We start from the raw sequence: 18,986 nt of genomic DNA, 5'->3' as shown, positions 1-18,986 counted from the left end.
GCGACGTGTGCGCAGGGTCGAACCGCGGACCACTTGAACCCATTAGACATCTCCAGGGTGCGAAAACCTGGTTCTAGCACCCTCCCATATTACTTTGGGTGAGACTTCAGTCCGCACTCCACGGACTGTTGCCGAAGAGCCAGTAGTATCGGGATTTGTTTGGCTAAATCAACTCTTAACCTGGGTCAGGCCCCAATAAGCCAACACTCATCTAGAGACCATCCAAACATATTACATAGAAGCTTAATAGCTTCTTTATATAGAGAAACCCCTTAATGTGGAAAATAATGGCTAGTTGGCTTGATCCTCATCAAAATAATCTCGACTGTTGAAAATAACTTGATCATCTTTTAATATCCACTGTCGAATTTTTTATTTTGAGGAAAAATTCGAATTTTTCTTAAAACCCATTTTTTATTAATCTAGAAATTAATGGTTTGGATTAATTTCCTCAAAAAATTGACTTTGACTTAACCACCAAGGTTCAAGGGCTTAAATTTTCTTAAAATATCCATTTTCCCTTGGTAGAGGATCTCCAAATTTTGACTTTTCTTTAACCCACGAATTTTTATTTTCCACAAGGAGAGATTAATTTCTCTACAATTAATTTTTGACTCAAAAATTAATTTTCTGGCTTAGGATTTTAATTTAATTTAGCCAGAAAAATGAATTGACATTAGAGGGGATTTAATGATTTTTCCACCCTCAAATATTTTAGCCGTGGTGTCTAACTATGAGAGTCCATGCACTAAAATATTTTTTATATCAAATTATTACAAATTCAACCCTTAAAAGGGGAAAACACCTTTACATATAGACCCTCAATAATTTACCCAATTCTGTGACACAATATGGTCTAGTATGAAGCCAAGTGTACTTGTAATAAAATAATTTAGCGATGGTGTCTGACTGCGAGGGACCATGCACTAGAATTATTCCCAAATACACTTTTACAAAAGACTCGATAACACTAGGACTCACCTAAGACCCTGTCAATGAATTCCACCCTAGCTTTGGGGTTTAAGTTGGAAGAAAAACTCTGCGGATTATGCGTGTTTGCAAACACACATAATTCGGGGAGGTTAAAAAACTTCCTAGGTTGAAATCCTTTGCCAAAATTAGAGGCTTACTTAGGTGTTTTTACATAATTAAATGGCCATACTAACATCATTTACATTACAACTTACATAAATTGGGTTTACTATGATATAATCAAGCTGGCTAATGACTTTGATCTTTGAAAAATTTTCTCGACTTCCTTGTACTTTGCTCTCTTGGATTGTTGAAAAATCTTGTGTTGTGCACTCTATTTTTGTTATTGCAATACACATCAAGCAAATGCATAGCACTTTCATTTCATTGGCACATTTGAGTTGTTGCTTTAACTATTGATCTAGTTCTTTCTCATTGGCATTGTTTCATGTTTATTGGCACATGCTTCATTGGTTACTTTTACATGTCAATTTATGCTTGAATACAATCTTGATCACAAGTTCATTTTTACTTGGAGCATCTTGTCACCATTCTCTTATTTGAAACAAATTGCATTAACCATTTAGGCACTTGCACATTAGAGTTAGAATTTGCACTAAAAAAATCTACCTCCAAGCACAAGCTTGGTTGAATAGACATTCTAGGACAAATTTTTCTGATTTTTCTTTTAGTTGGTACGGAATAGGGTTAAAACGCGTGATCTCGCATTTCTCTTGTGGCTTAGCCCTTGTAGGAACGAAGACATGTGGATTGCAAGGATCTTGGGAAGGGTATTGTTAATGAAGGATTAGTGCCTCTTTCGCCCATCTTCCTGCAACTCACCCAATATTTACCTTGTTGTAAGAATTTGAAAGGGAATTTTTTCATCATAGATTAGACATCTAATTAAAATTTACCATGATAAATTGCATCTCACATATTCCAACTTGGCATCATCTCATTTGGCATCAATTTAATTTGTGGGCTTTTCTATCTTACTTGCAATATCATTATACTTGTTCTCTAGAGTTTTTCTCATGGCTATTTGATGTTGCTATATTTTACTTGAGCATTTCTTTCAAAGTACAAACTTTCCTTTTGCGAGTTGTATCTTATTGCTCACATTTCACCATCTCTTGTACTAACGTTTGTTTGACAATTTTCCATTCTTGTAACTTATTATATCTTGAAAGACATATTCTACATGCAAGTATTATGATTTCATTTTGAGCATATTATTTATTTCATGTATATTGGCACTGGTCTACTCATATATAATTGTCTTGCAGGATTTATCTTGTTGAATTCATTTGTTTTATCTACATTGTTAATACTTATATGCTCATAGTTATTTGAACTTGCTTATCATTTATTTGCTTTCAAGTTATTTTTTTCAAGTTGTTGAATGGTGAACGTTCTAATGTACTAACTATCTCCTAGATCTTGTTACTTTAACAAGCCTTCCCTTAGAATCTACCCTTAGGGTCCACCCCCCTTGGCTTTAGCTAGGAGAGAGCCTAGACGGAGAGAGTTGGGATTAGGTGACAACCCCTTCTCTGAGATTTTCCACCAAGGCCACACCTAGTGGGGTTGAGGATTTTTCCCACATTAACTTAGGTGTGTAAGCGAGGCGACAACATATCTGTTTTGGCCACTTGTGGACATTAATATAATTTCTTTCATTCATTCTTTCTCAGAAGTTTTAGCAACCGCTATTGCATGTTGAATGGTATTTGTAGAATATGAGAGAAACTTGGTGTTAGGATGGTTTCAATAGACAATATAGATGTATACATGTGCATGTGTGGGTCATGTAATGTTAAATGTTAGTAACATGTGATTAATATGTAATTAACAAGAGTGCTAGGTGGTTAAACCACCATGACTGTAAGATGGTTGTGCAAATAATGTAATGAGAGATGATATGCTTAGGAGAGTGGTATAGGTGTGAATTCATGAGCATCCTACCTTGGGCTAGATTTGCGATGTATTCTGTGTGAAAATTTCAACTATTACAACAATTGGAAATTATTCTTCTAATTGTAAATTAATTAACAATTTATTTGCCCATACAAACAACGAATAATTCACAACTGCAATTTTCACCAAATTAAATTCTATAGAAGATAAACTGGAAACTGAGAAAAAACTGGCACACACACTATAAATTTGAGGGTTTTTATTATTAAGCAATAGTGAGAAATTTTGAGTACAATTTATGGATGCCCAATTGGCAATCCAATCAGCAAAATAAATTGGCCAAAATATTTGTGAGGCAAATACCTCAACACCATGTCTGATATTGTTCTGATAATTGACCAAACTAGCTAGTCGTACAACCTTTGCGTGATCCTCTACAAAGTGCTTGCACAAACCCTAACTCGCTAAGCCCAAAACTGTTGGAAAAATGATGTCCTGGCTGACTCTCCTTTGAGAAATTCGCTTGGCCTCTTGGAGAATATCCGGACCAACAACAATTGAACTTATCTTCCCTTCAATAAAATCGATCTCCCTCTGAAGCTATCCTCGCTACCTCTGCTCTGCGTCTCTAGGAAATATGACCCTTTTGCTGTTGACTCTTCGGATCTAGAAGACTTTCTCCGAACTCACTGCGTTTGCCCCTCTCTATCTCTGATTCCCTCCTCTAGCTCAAACTCTTCCGACAATTGCTGTTGCTCTCTGGAAAATCGAACTGCCCAAGGAAATCGATTTCAAGGGTGTGTTCTCCATCTACCCATCAACCTCCTCTTATAATCTCCAGTTGGGACTACAACGACCAAGATTAAAACATAATCAATGTCTGAGATCATTTTTGGATCGATCCGTGTGAGTTTCTAGATGGTTCACACCTTTCTCAATTAATGTTGATTAATTATCCCTTTTTCCTAAGTTTAGACTTAGGAAATATTTAAAAATGGACTAGTAATCTAATTGAGACACTAAATGATTTCTGGATTATGGAGAACTGTGTTTTAGCCTCTCCACAAAATTTCGAGACTAGAACACCTCCAATTCTACAAAAACTAACATTTTGTAGCATCAATATGATACATTTAATATTCTCTCCATACATTTTGTTAGCGTTGTGGTTGCACACTGAAACCTACATCTGTACAATTAAATTTCATATGACCTCACTTATTTTCCAGGAGTACAAAAGTTTTCCATGAGTGTTCCTCTTATATTTTGAACTTCCTACAGCTCCTAATGGATAAGGAAATCAATAGTAAAATCATGCGAAAGGGGCCTACTATATTATGTCCATGACTCATGCAAAAATGTTGCTAAAAATAGAATCTTGACCACTAAATAACTAATTTACCAGGGGTAAATATTGTCAAATAGACCAATTTCATTAAATTTCAGTCTATTTTCACATTAATTAATTAGTAAACTCAATTAAACATTGGAATGAAATTAGACTAGATAAAGACATTCAGTGAAAATCGAATTTCAGCTATCATGGAAGGTGTGAGGAATTTTGTGTCCAGTTTTTTGGAGGGAATGCAACAAATGGCAGTGTTGATTATATGACAGTACCTTCGAAATTCATTGTTGTTTGCATAGTGTACATAACTTACAATAACTGGTTAAGTTAATGTCTCGACATGTCTTGATAAATAAGTTGAAGTTGCTATATATTATTTATCCGATCTTCAAAACTGAAAACCAGAAAAGATATGTTTTTTGCTTTCTCCAGCCATCATATGAAATATGCATCCTCGCATTTAGAAGAAACTTAATAGACAATGAAAAGAAAACCAACCCAGAGAAGGAAATTGAAAAACTGTGATACTGAAAAATAAGATTTATAAATGCCTCTACACACGTCTAGTGCTGAATATTCACTGCAGATGATCTATAGGCTATACTATGTCTAGTCTACTTATAATGCTCCTGTGTCTCTTGCCTTTGATTACTTGGCTAGACTTCGCCCAATTGTCAGCTAGCATTCTCTAGGGTTCACTTTCAAAAGATGTTGACCTTAAGGCCTGAAATTAGCTATTTTTCGCCTGCCATGTCATTGCTTTTAATGATTACAGATTTTTTATTGGTTATTTGTGAAGATTAAACATCCAACTTGATTTTGAAGAAACCCTTAGAACTAGGTTTTACAATTTTACCCCTGCATATTCTCTCACAGCCATGCTCTTTGTAATTTTGTTCAAGGATTTGTTTGTACCCTAGTTGCTGACAACTGGGTTCGGCATCAGATCTGTGCAATGTTTTGTTCGTAATTGGTTATTAGCCAGTTTGATGTTAATTTGGCCCACAAGTATTCTTTTAGGGAGTATACTAGTTTTATATTCATATCTGTCCTCAGTTATAAGCAAAGGAACTGTCTATGATTTTCACTTAAATCCACCCTCTTGTACACTTCCCAACTTCCCAGCATATTTTACAGGCACATTTCTTTCCAAGATTAAAATAGGTGACATATTGAATGTCAGAGCCAGAATATGATATGGTTCATTATGTTCTGCAGCCGGCGATCTTCACATGAAGTCCTTGGGAAAGCATGCAACATATTCTGGAACTGTGCTGCCATATATTGCTGCAGCGTGTTTGGGAGCTATCTTGTTTGGGTACCATCTTGGGTATGTTCTTAGCACTGATCCAAAAGATAAAGTACTCGATCTAAAGAGAACCCAATCTTTTTGAAAATCGCTATAAAATGCTCTTAAGTTTGAACATAAGTTCACAGTATAATTTTTAGCAGTAGAGAAGATGATAGACTCTTATGGATTGATTGTGGTGATTGGTAAATAAAAATGTCATAATGGAACACAAAACAGCCTAGGAAATCCGAAGAAAATATCTACCATTCTCCACCTTTTTTACATCGCTAGTTGTAATTTTGTATTACAGTGTTGTTAATGGCGCTCTCAAATACATTGCCAAAGATCTTGGATTTGCTGAAAATACTGCTTTGCAAGGTCAGTATATTGAAGATGTTTTATGTTTTTTCCTCATGATGACCAAAGAATTTGGTTAAAAAGTGCATTACAACAAGGAGTTTTTAAACCAAGACAATGCTTGCCTAGCTTTTGTAATTTTGTTTTCTGTCTACATGAAGTCACATAGAATGCAGAGGCCAAGGTTTCTGTGTTTAGTGGTCAACTGAAATTTACAGTCAATGATACTGAAATATTACATTTCAGGATGGGTAGTTGGCATAGCACTTGCAAGTGCTACTATTGGGTCCTTCACAGGAGGTGCATTTTCAGACAAATTTGGCCGAAGGAGGACACTTCAACTTGCTGCCATTCCTCTTGTGGTTGGTTCCCTTGTAAGGTCTGTTAATGTGGTTGTCTTGGTTTTATTTTCAAAGGTGGTTATTGATATTTCTATACTACATTAACCAAACTGTTTGATCAGTGCCTTAGCACAAAGCATACAAGCGATGATTACTGGGCGTCTGCTAGCTGGTGTTGGTATTGGTATTACTTCTTCTGTTGTACCTCTCTATATTTCTGAGGTACTGTTTCGGCATCTTATTGAAGGAAGAGTTTACTTATCATTCACAAGTCACACATATCAAAATTCCTTCCTTGAAGTTAGCATGAGGGGGTGGCCATTTTCTTACAGTACATTAGACTTGTTACAGGTGTCGCCAACAGATATTCGAGGTGCACTTGGATCAGTTAACCAGATTTCCATCTGTATGGGAATATTAATAGCTTTAGTGGCTGGTTTACCATTGGCTGGAAATCCATCATGGTATTTTTCTTAATTGTTTCTTTTCCTTTATAGGTGTTGCAAGCTCACTGCTACATGCGCATTCACTTGCAGTTCCGAGCATGATTAAATATTCAATTACTCTTGTGTCCAGATTTCATACCTTTTCTTATGCTGTGAATTCCTGTCCAGTTTCTTCTCTATGGCTTATGGATTGTGAACTTTGAACTGTAATATTCTTTTTATTTCTAAAAGAAGATATCTCTGAACCTGTAGAAATAAGATCAGAATGACCTAAGGTAAGTAGAAACCAAATCTGAAATTGTATTGATGTTCTAAAGTGATCTAAAATTGGTCAATAGGACTGAAAGACAACTCAGCAAATAGTCTACATCCAATGGGTGAGTGGAGTGCTTGATGCTTCTCCGAAGAAGAATATATTTAAACTAACTGAAAATAACATGAGAGAGAGTGATCAACTAAAATACTCAAAATATCATCACAGCAAATGATAGTCCATTTTCAAAGTGTACTTTGCAAAGCTAAGCTATGTAGGGCCTAATATGTGAGATGAAGGCTAGCAAACTGCTAGCCGCCATTTATGGAATTGAAATGGTCTAAGACCTATGGTGGTTATAGAAGTTAAAGTGTTTGTGATGGGAGAGAAGTTAGGGTTGTATTCTCATTGTTGGATCCTCAGTAATAGCTATCTTTGATGAGACTGAATTCCTAGTTCCTAGTGGACTTGAATCCAAAATTGTATCACATTTTTATTTTATTCTCTTTTTTACTGTATCTTTAATAGCTAACCTATACTCATATTTCCACCTGCGATGCTGATATTGAGCTAAGGCCTTGCTACCATATCTAGCTTATGTTCTTTTTCTTTCTTCCTTTATTATATCATGTTTTTTTGTGAATTTCTCGTGTTTGGTTAGTTTAGCTTACTTTATGCTTTCAAAGTCGCTTTAAGTAGTCCCGCAGGTGCTTAGTAATGATGTACTTTTTTCCTCAGTTCCATTGACCTACCCTTTTGATCATTCATTGGACATTAATATATTTATCTTATCATTATCTCACTTATATCATTGTAAATATTCCATAGATGACTTGGTGAAAGATGATCACTCACCTAAATATGTATGTTATAACTTATAACCCAGTAGACTTGGTTAAAGACACTCCACCATTGTTGTTTTCTATACATACTTAATACATGACGAAGTGTACATATGTTTACAGCTCGACAATATCCTCTTTTACTCACATACTTATTTGTATTCTTGGTATGTGGCTAATTGGCATTGCTATTGTGCTTGTTACCCACCACTTTGTGGGTGATATCCCAAGGAGAAATTTTTCTCCATGATGAGCCTCAGCTGGCAGCCAACAGCCCCTTGATGCCTCCTACTAGATCGTTGTGCCATTTCTCTGCCACCTGAACTAGCCATGTGGTTCCTCACCCACCTGTATTGATTGTATGTTTCAAGGTGGGCCTCCCGAATCTAAAGGTATGTCTTGTCATTTGGTAATTGAGTACTGGGTTTACTTATCATAAATACTTCTTGGTATGGATTGATGGGGGGATTTGATGGAAAGAGTGGGCTTAGTTTGTGCTCCTGCCCCCTTGATCTCTTTTGGTTTCTACCCTTGGATCTTAGTCCTGTGGGATCTCCTTTATTGACCATTTGGTTCTAGGGTCGTACTACTTGGGAAACCCCGACTTTGGGTGTGTGGTCCCGCTCCTTTACCTGCACATATTACTCCCTTTCCACTCACTATACCCCCATTCATCTTTTCCCCCACCTGCGTCCACATTCCCATTTTGCGTCCACATAGGGCCAGCCTCCCTATCCCCTTGCCCCCACCTTGAGTCAGCCTTAAAATGATGCACCGAAGGTTGACACAATTAAAAGAAAAGTGAAAATCATAATTGGCCACATTTAACAGGAAATTGTACCACAAAATGCAAAAGATGGTTGGGACAAAAATAATTAGCACGTGGGCAAAAGCCATTACATGAACTCTACCCCAATCATTGGCCATCACCCTGGTTCCATAGGCCCCAGATGAGCTTCCTCTATCATTCAAGAACCCATCATTGTCCCAACCCCTGGAGGGCAATGAACCACCCTACCTAAAGGGGGGTAATCACTGCTATATCTTACACATCATGCTCTTGTCCTTTGAGCCCCGAGCAGTGAATTAAAGAAAATTCATAAAAGACAAACCATATATGAAGAAGGGTGGAAAAATCAACGCTGGGCCACCTCATGTACCACGACTTCTCCCTCCTATACATTACATACCCAGGTGTGGGCTTCCCTTTATCTAGCTACCCCTATGCTCCATTATGTGGCCTAGGGCTGCCCCTCTCATTCCCTATTCCATATCACTTATTTGTCACTTGCCACCCCCATTAGAGGGATCTACCTTGGACATACTATCTCCTTTAAGGGCTGAAACCACCTAATAAGGTACTTGGCTAACCCCCTTTGGAACCTGGAGACATTAGCACATGCCAAAGCCCATTGCGGAAGGGCATGCCATTATGAAGTGTCCTCATTGTTATCCATGATTTGTAAGCTCTTTTACCCGATTATTTTAATGACGGGTTGTATTGGAAGCCTAGGGGACGCATTGGATCTTATGTAGGATTACAGGTGGTTTCCATTTGGGTTTGGTCTCCCTATATGGGATCCTAACCCCAAAGGTCTACATTGGTACATGTAGGGTGTTCATGGTGAGCTATTGGCCTCCACAGCAGCACACATCACTCCATGGAACTTCATGGATGCTCGGAGATTACTAGCAATCCACTTTTGGGATGATGGTGATATGCTTGGTACATTATGCTCAGCAGGCCCCCACAGGAGCCCCACACTCTTGATGGGTGTCCCAGGACTTGTACGATGTCGTGGAAACATTCATTCCACCACTTGGACCCTTGCAGAGGATCTTTGATTCATATGGAGACCCATGGGGTCATCTATGTGCCCTCATACCCATTGGGAGCACCACAGGTCTACTACTTGGAGAACAAGGGGCCACTCCTTTGTCAATCATATTCCAAGGAATTTATTCCTCAATATGGCACTTTAGGAAATAATTGAGCCTTTGGAGGGCCCTACGACATGCACATATTACTATTTGGCCCCTTGTGAGGCTTATTTTTACATTTGTGAGCTAGTTTGGTGGGCTTGTCACCAATAGGGATTTTATTTGCACATTATTTTATCATTAGGGGCTAATGTAGGCTCATAGGCTAATTTGAATTCCTTAGGAGGCTATATATTGATGTTAGATACACTCATTTGTATCATCACTTGACTTGGGATCTCTCTAATCATAGAGAATTTCACACTTTTTCCTTGGTGGATATTTTTTGGAGATGGATGAATTTGATATATGGATTTGTGCTATTTCTCGTCTTGGAGCTTTATTGAGCAAACAAAATGCTGGTTGGATATACTCTATAATGTTGTAAGTAAATTTTAATGCTATTATTATTGTTGCTGCACACTGCTAAAATTAGGGCTAGTTGCTGCATTATTGAAATGTGGAATTGAGCATGTTTTAGCTAATTTAATGTATGGGCCAATGTTATATGAATGAAATTTCCTAGAGATTTATTTGTATCAAGAAGCTTGCATCATTTTCTTTGAAGTATAAATTCTTGAAGGTCACTTTTCTTTTCTTTCTCTCAACATTGGATGAAGCTGACTTTCTCGGCCTCCTTGATCAAGAAACTAAGTTCTTACTCATCATCATCCTTGACTTCATATCCTTAAGTGAAATAGGCACTGAGCCATAAAAAAGGATGGTCATCCCCTTCACCTTTTTCACCTTTTATCACTTTTTCCCAGGGCTAGCCCTCAAAGGTCAGCTAGGGCATCAATTTCTCGGGAATTGACCCAAGGAAACACTTCAATCTCCCACAGGCTACTGCGTTGGTGGGTACCCTCCCTCTCCTCCAAATTTGATGCAATTCTAACAGTGGAATCTTCGGGAATCTGAAGCCCTAGCTCTAGGATCGAATTTTTCCTACGCATCCCCAAGGCTAGACCTCAATAGGATCAATTCAACCTTTTGAAGTAAGTATTCTTGTTTGGTCCTTTCCCTTCACCTTGTTCAGGATAGGAACATCATTGGTTGTTGCATTCCATCCTCCAGCCTGGGTTGGGTCCACTTGGCCCCATATGGTCCCACTTCTCAATAAAGATTATTTGTCAAGGACCATTTGGGAATCAAAGTTTCCCAAGGATTATAGGGATTGGGAACCTTGTTTATAAGCCTATCCTTGTTCCCTCAATCTTCCAATCCTCACCCCTTACCCCTGGTAGACCAAGTCCCTTGCTTAAAGAGCAAGCAAGTTCCATTCTTCACTCCATCCTCAGGAAAGGGTTTTCAGGGTCACTTCTCACCTATCCATTGACATATACTTTACAAGTGATTCCTACTGTTGGAATTTCTAAGTTTACCTCGTTAGAAATTCTTCCTGTACTATTTGGTTTATTTCTTGCTACTTGTTTAATTACTTAACAAGTTATTTACCATGTAAATAATGAAAATAAGCACACGTACATTATCAACATCTGCAGATTGTCGACTGAAAGAAAACAAGCACACAAGCGACACCGTTATTTTTGGACCAATGTCCCCGTAAAACCCAATGCGGGAAAACCGGTCCAGCTGTTCAAAGGGTTTTATTATTATGCAGTTTTCATAATACAACTAGGGTGCCAGAAATGGCTCACCCAACAGAGAATTCCCTCGGCAGTAGTACCTCTCCTCGGAGACAGATATTTCGGCTGAATAATCACTAGATGAACGATCCCACAGCAACAATTGCAGCTCCCACTGCTCTGCGTCACTTTGATAGGGACTGCGTCACCCTATCCGGCTCACTAGCACCCAGTCTGTCCCACAAAATCCTTCCAGCATTGCCTCTTGGCCCTGCGTCAGCTCTACTAGCCTCTGCGTCAGCTTCTGGAGCATTTGCGTCAGCCCCTAGACCCTCTGCCTCTCACACACTAGCTTCTCCTGGCTCTACGCAGCTCCTGGCTGCCTCTGTGTAGCACCCAACTGCCTCTGTGTCAACCTCTCTGGGCTCTGCGTTGTCTCTTTGGTACCAACTCTGCCTCCATGCTATGTATTCATTGCCCCTCGCTACTGATCACTGATTCTATCTCTCTTAGCAAAACCCCGCTCTAGAGAATAGAATCACTGATTGCTCTGGTGTGTTCTCCAACTGACCCTCAAGCCTCCTTTTATACTTTTCTTGTCGGTCCTCCAACGATCGAGATTAAATCTCTAATCAATGGCTAAGATTAGATTTGGCTTGATCCATGACTTTTGGAACCTTCTAACCCAGTTTTATATTAATACTCATTAATATTTTATTTTTCCTAAGTTTAGACTTAGGAACTCCATTAAAAATATTAATTATTTTAATATCTCCCAAATTGGTTAGAATCTGCCCAAACCATTTCTGGGTCTTGGAGATCTCATGTGCTTTAGCCTCTCCACCAATTTTCATGGCTAGAGCACATCCGATGCTACCCCAAATCAACACCTACACTATTGGGACTCCTCCCATTGGTGAAAGCCTGTAAAGAGCAGGGAGACTTAGCTGTGGTGACAGTGGGCTAAGCCTCCACCCTTGCCCTTAACCTAGCAACTACCCTCTTAGGGACCCCTTTAGGTCCTCTGTTGGTTTGAGTGGTAACATTTCTAGCGCCGTTGCCGGGGATTGAAATGTGTGTTTGTTCCCCATACGACATATTGACATATCATTATTGGCGACTCCATTGGAAGAACGAAGCCCTAGTTCTTCATTGAACTTTAAGTTCGATGCTTGTAGGGTGAAGCAAGCTTTTTTCTAGGCAACTTTAATTTCACCCTGGCAATTCCTACATATGTTTAATGTATACCTCAAGTAGGTTGTCATTCTTTCATAAATTTCCGGCTTTGGACATTGCTAGCGTCCTTGGACATCCTAATCATGTCGCGGGAAGGATGCTACGTGGGATGCTTGTGTTTGATGGTGATCCACTCTCCATAATTGACCACGTAGAAGATTTAATGCACATACTTCAAGGGAGAAAGTGGTCCACCAATATATCCTGATGTTATTGTTCATGGGATCTCTCGGTGATCATAACTCATGGCTGCATGATCATGAGCCTAGGAGCATCTCATCTTTTGAAGAATTCATTGATGGCTTTCTTAGACATTTTCAAGTACACCCTTCATTAAGCATAAAAGAGGAAGCCTTCATTGAGCATCATCAAGACATTAAGAATCTAGGTGAGGATCAAGAAGACGAGTCCTCATTGGGTCCACATGATGAAGATGATGATTTTGAGGACACATGTGCTGGGAAGGATAAATTTATTATGGAAAGTGAAATTGAGACCAACCCTACCTTTCTCAAGGATATTACCCCCGATGAATCCTCTTTTGAAAACCTTGAGAGAGATGATCCCATTACCTTTCTCAAGGATATTGTTGATTTGGGGTAGCATCGAATGTGCTCTAGCCACGAAAATTGGTGGAGAGGCTAAAGCACATGAGATCTCCAAGTCCCAGAAATGGTTTGGGCAGATTCTACTCGGTTAAGGAGATATTAAAATAATTAATATTTTTAATGGAGTTCCTAAGTCTAATCTTAAGAAAAATAAAATATCAATGGTATTAATATAAAACTGGGTTAGAAGGTTCTACAAGACATGGATCAAGCCAAATTTATTCTTAGTCATTGATTAGAGATGTAATCTTGGTCGTTGAAGGACCAATAGGAAAAGTATAAGAAGAGGCTTGAGGGTCAGTTGGAGAACACACCAAAGTGATCAGTCATTCGATTTACTAGAGCGGGGTTTGCTAAGTAAAGTCAAATCAGTGATTAGTTTGTAGTGAGGGGCAGTGAGTACTAGACAGAGAGGCAGATATAGTGCCGAGAGACTAGCGCAAAGGCTGAGAGGCAGACACAGAATCCAGGGCAGGCCATGCAGAGCCTAGTTGGGACAACGTAGAGGCCAGAGGGCCTGTGTCATCCACGCAGAGGGCAGTAGGAGTGACGCAGAAGGCTGTAGAGGCTGCATAGTGCCTCAGAGGGTTGACGCAGAGGGTTTTGAGGTTGACGCAAAGGCCAGGAGGGCTGACGCAATGCTTCAGTTGTGCTGGAGAGGGTTTCGTGGGGTAGATTTTCTGAATATCTGCTTTCGAATAGAGAGATATTACTGCCGGTTATTTTTCTTTGTCGGGTGAGCCAGTTTGGCACCCAGTTGTACTCAAGGATAGACTGCATAATAAAATAAACCTTTAGAATTGTTGCACTGGTTTTCTCGCATTGGGTTTTTCTGGGGACGATTTGTGCAAAAATAATGGTGTCACTTGTGTGTTTACTATTTCTTTCAACTGTTGATCTGTAGATGGTTGAGACTGTATTGTGTTTATTTCAATGTTTATATGTTTAAATAACTTGTTTGTAATTAACAAGTAGGAGAAATAAACCAGAAGAATACAGATAAAATTTCTAACGAATAGACTTAGAATTTCAACATGGTGTCAGAGCATGGTTGCAGATCATAGGAGAGTTGAAGGGACCAGCTAAAGTAGAGCATATGCAGCAAAAACAACTGTCCCGAGTGACAAAAGCTGTTCCTAGCAGAAAGCAATGGAGAAGGGTTGACACAGAGGTATTGTGTCATCAGTCCGAGCCAGAGAGAGCCCAACACAGAGGCTGAGGAGGGCAGAAAAGGCTCACGCAAAGCCACACAAAGACCAGGAGGGTTGACGCAGTTGGCTAGGGGAACATTTCAGCCAGTTCCGAGATTGCTCAGAGCCTAGAGGCTCAGCCCTTCGGTTGCTAGGGTTTAGGAAGTTGTGGGCAGTTTGCGAGGAGTGAAGTTGGCAGGGTACTGTGGGCAAAGCAATACCTAATAGGGAAAAACCAAGGTAGAGGGAGTCGCTACCGAGGCGAATTTCTAGCCAAGGAATCCGAATCAGTGTTGTAGGTGCACAAAAGATTGGAGAGGTGCGACTCGACGAGTGGCAGGAGGATTTCCAAGAGGGGAATCGAGAATCAGAGGGAGTATAGCAGAAAAATTCCAAGCGGGAAGTAGAGAGACTCAGCAGGAGTCAAAGAGAGAACTTCTAGAGGGAAGTAGAGAGACTCGGAGGAGTCGAAAGGAAGAGCAGAGAGATGGCTATGAATGGGCTGAGGGATCAGGACAGGCTGGGCGGGGTGTCCAACTTTGTGGTATGGAAGGCCAGGATCCTGTCCATTCTAGATAGACATCGCATCAAGGCCTTTGCGTTGAGAACAATGGCGATTCTAGTTGACCCTGTTGATAATGAAAAGTACGAGGAGGCAATCACCAAGGAAAAATGCATCATCCTTGATGGGGTCAAGGATCATGTGGTTCAACATATTGCCGAGAAGGAGACGACAAAGGAAATGTGGGGCACCTTGAAGAAGTTGTACTAGCATGCTTCTATGCAGAGGAAGACGTTACTTGAGAATCAATTGCGGTCATACCAGATGCAGAAGGGGGAGCAGATAGATCACTTCCTCGGTAGATTGAAGGAGATCTGGGACCAACTGACTTCCATAGGGGCCATGCTGGATGAGGAGTTGATGGTGAGGACTGCTCTAAACACAGTCTCCAAGAAGTGGGAGACATTTGTCCAAAGCATTCTGGGCAGGGAAAAGCTGCCATATTGGGAAGAATTGTGGGCAACTCTTCGCGAAGAAGAGATCAGACAGTTGTCCAAGACGGGAAGTAGTAGCAAAGGAGTCTGGATCAAGAAGGAAGAGGAAGAGGATGCAGCTCTGGCATCTGCGGGGAAGCAGGAGAAGAGGAAGAAAAATGACCTCTCCAAGGTTAAATGCTTCAACTGTGGGGAACTGGGACATTATGTGAACCAGTGTTCGAGGAAGAAGAACAAGGGAGAGGCGTCTGACTCCAAGGCAGCGCCAACGAAGGTGGAAAAGGAGATAGAGGAGGATGACTATTGTGCTCATGTACCTCTAGAGAAGAGGTGGGGAGACATCGAGCTGTAGTCAGGAGGGATACAGGCGATGAGGGGCAGGATCCTTGAGGTACCCAAACTCTTGGATCAGATCCTTGCTACGGGAGCCCCAAAGTGAGAAGTAGTAGGATTGGCGGATGTCGGTAGAAATAGATGCAGATGAAGCAGCAGAGAGTGCTACAGTGCAGTAATCCTGGGCAGCGCAGAGCTAGCAGGCTGCAGCAGTGTGAGAGGCACGAAGGAGGTTGCAACAGTGCAGGTTGACACAAAGAGGTTTGCAGCGGTGCGAGAGGCAAGGAGTTGTTGCAACAATGCAAACGTAGTAGAGGGAGCACTTGATAGCGGTAGAGAGAGCTTCAGCATCGGGAGTGTTTCTAGCCTAATAGCGATGTCAGTAGTTGGGTGGATCAGTTACTTACTTCTCAGTAACTGAGTCGCAGTGCAGTAGCAGTTGGTAGTAGCACGATACAACATGATGAGAGGGGGTTGCAGTGTTGGGAGAAAGGACCAAAAATAGCACGGATGTAGAGGGAGCTACCGTACTGATGCAGCAGAGGCAGTGGCAGGGCCATGGGCAGCAGTACGGGATGCAACAATGCAGAGGATGTTGGGCGGGGAGGCCTAGCATCAACACAGGTATCGGTGCCATATAATCTGAGTGATGCTCAGTGGGGACTATTACTAGAGCACAGTCCTCGCTAAGAGGGAGTGTTGATTTGGGGTAGCATCGAATGTGCTCTAGCCACGAAAATTGGTGGAGAGGCTAAAGCACATGAGATCTCCAAGTCCCAGAAATGGTTTGGGCAGATTCTACTCTGTTAAGGAGATAGTAAAATAATTAATATTTTTAATGGAGTTCCTAAGTCTAATCTTAAGAAAAATAAAATATTAATGGTATTAATATAAAACTGGGTTAGAAGGTTCTACAAGACATGGATCAAGCCAAATTTATTCTTAGCCGTTGATTAGAGATGTAATCTCGGCCGTTGAAGGACCAATAGGAAAAGTATAAGAAGAGGCTTGAGGGTCAGTTGGAGAACACATCGAAGTGATCAGTCATTCGATTTACTAGAGCTGGGTTTGCTAAGTAAAGTCAAATCAATGATTAGTTTGCAGCGAGGGGCAGTGAGTACTAGACAGAGAGGCAGATATAGTGTCGAGAGACTAGCACAGAGGCTGAGAGGTAGACGCAGAATCCAGGGCAGGCCATGCAGAGCCTAGTTGGGACAACGTAGAGGCCAGAGGGCCTGTGTCATCCACGCAGAGGGTAGCAGGAGTGACGCAGAAGGCTGTAGAGGCTGCATAGTGCCTCAGAGGGTTGACGCAGAGGGTTTTGAGGTTGACGCAGAGGCCAGGAGGGCTGACGCAGTGCTTCAGTTGTGCTGGAGAGGGTTTTGTGGGGTAGATTTTCTGAATATCTGCTTTCGAATAGAGAGGTATTACTGCCGGTTATTTTTCTCTGTCGGGTGAGCCAATTTGGCACCCAGTTGTACTCAAGGATAGACTGCATAATAAAATAAACCCTCAGAATTGCTGCACTGGTTTTCTCGCATTGGGTTTTTCTGAGGACGATTTGTGCAAAAATAACGGTGTCACTTGTGTGTTTACTATTTCTTTCAACCGTTGATCTGTAGATGGTTGAGACTGTATTGTGTTTATTTCAATGTTTATATGTTTAAATAACTTGTTTGTAATTAACAAGTAGGAGAAATAAACCAGAAGAATACAGATAAAATTTCTAACGGATAGACTTAGAAATTTCAACAAATATTACCCCCGATGAATCCTCTTTTGAAAACCTTGAGAGAGATGATCCCATCACCCCCTTGAAAGATGACATGGAAGATTATTTCCACATTGAAAACGAGAAATGGGAAATTGTTGGTCCTCAATTTTATGGTGCTCCCATTTACGACACCGACAAGGAGGATGAGGATGAGATTGGTCTTCCCTTCCCCCAGGAGCTATTTATGATGACATACACATTGATACCCTTGGGAAGGACAATCTTCATTTTCCTTTTGAGGGGCTATTGGAAGTAATAAATTTTCCTTTTAGGAGAGACCAAATCTTTGATACTAAGGAAATTGATAAGGCACCCACTTCTCCTGAGTATGATTCTATGTTCAAATCACTTGAGCCTTTAGATTATGACTTTGGGAAAGTACAACCAGTTGAATGCAATATTTCTTTCTCCCTTTTTCCTATTGGTCGTCATCTTGAGTCTTTGTTAGGTGATTCCCTCACCCCTGGTCACATGATGTCAAGTAATTGTGAGCCCTTCCCCTCGCTCGAGTATAGTATCAAGGAAAAGCCCTTCATCGATTATACTTTTCCTCCTTAGACACACCCTAAGGGTTTTGATCATTCCATCGTATCCCTTCTCCAATGTAATCATCATGTGCAACCTACTTTTGTTTCTCCATCTCGACGGCCTCCCTTTCCTACTAATCATAATCCAATGAATGCCATAAGCCATGACATAAATAATAACGATGATGGTGGAAGTGATATGCCTGAGGTTGCCATCCATCAAAAGTTTATGAGCTTGGTTGTTGACATCTCTATATTTTGGTTGCAAGAGAGGATCTCATGCACTAGATTACATCCCTTTCTTACCTCTTCTCTCATAATCATCCACGTGTGGGCATCATATTTTCCCACCTCCCACCCACAAGTTACAACATCCTCCATGTGTTTGGATTTGCATTCGCTTTGGGATTTGCTACATGAGTAATCATATAGGCAGGCATATTTTTATTGACTTGATGATATGTTGGATGCACTGACTTTATGATTAGACTTAGCATTAGCATTATCACATGCATGTTTGGGTAGGATGCATTGCATGCTGATTTCCGCATTAGAATTAACGTCATATGATATTTCGCATGATAGAATAGATTGCATTTAGGTAAAAAAAATTGCATATTTTATTGGTTTATGGGCTAACATTAAACATGGGTGATCATCAGACACCGTGAAAAACATGCTGCCCCGCAGCTTTGATCTTTGACATGTGCAGATAATAGGTCTACGGTGACCAAGAGACTATTGGAATTCTCGTGACCTCCCGTTCGAGCAGCCTCACCCACTTCTTCGAGAGATCACGTCCCAGTTGGAGCTAGATGTTACCAACCACTTTGTGGGTGATATCCCCACGAGAAGTTTTTCTCCATGATGAGTCTCAGTCGGCAGCCAACAACCCCTTCATGTGTCCTACTAGCTCATTGTGCCATTTCTCTGACACTTGAGCCAGCCATGTGGTCCCTCAACCACCTATATTGATCGTATGTTTG

General features: G+C 40.5%; 1 protein-coding gene across 6 annotated transcripts in view; it reads left to right on the top strand.

Annotated features, from left to right (window-relative positions):
• PGLCT (plastidic GLC translocator) overlaps positions 1 to 18,986 on the top strand; it is a 433,631-nt gene that overhangs the window by 152,521 nt on the left and 262,124 nt on the right. For all 6 annotated transcript variants that reach the window (XR_016262439.1, XM_089439044.1, XM_089439046.1 and 3 more), the window contains 5 exons: positions 5,459 to 5,570; positions 5,842 to 5,909; positions 6,135 to 6,267; positions 6,352 to 6,451; positions 6,581 to 6,693. Coding sequence is in view for 5 of the 6 variants with exons in the window: in XM_089439044.1 (XP_089295170.1) it covers positions 5,459 to 5,570; positions 5,842 to 5,909; positions 6,135 to 6,267; positions 6,352 to 6,451; positions 6,581 to 6,693 (526 nt within the window). In the remaining variant the exon portion in view is untranslated. The remainder of the gene's footprint in view (positions 1 to 5,458; positions 5,571 to 5,841; positions 5,910 to 6,134; positions 6,268 to 6,351; positions 6,452 to 6,580; positions 6,694 to 18,986) is intronic.

The sequence above is a fragment of the Pinus tabuliformis genome, chromosome 9, assembly GCF_031772625.1.
Source record: "Pinus tabuliformis cultivar Carrire ecotype Pingquan chromosome 9, CPIR1, whole genome shotgun sequence".
Taxonomy (NCBI): domain Eukaryota; kingdom Viridiplantae; phylum Streptophyta; class Pinopsida; order Pinales; family Pinaceae; genus Pinus; species Pinus tabuliformis.
This window is presented reverse-complemented; position numbering and strand designations above follow the sequence as displayed.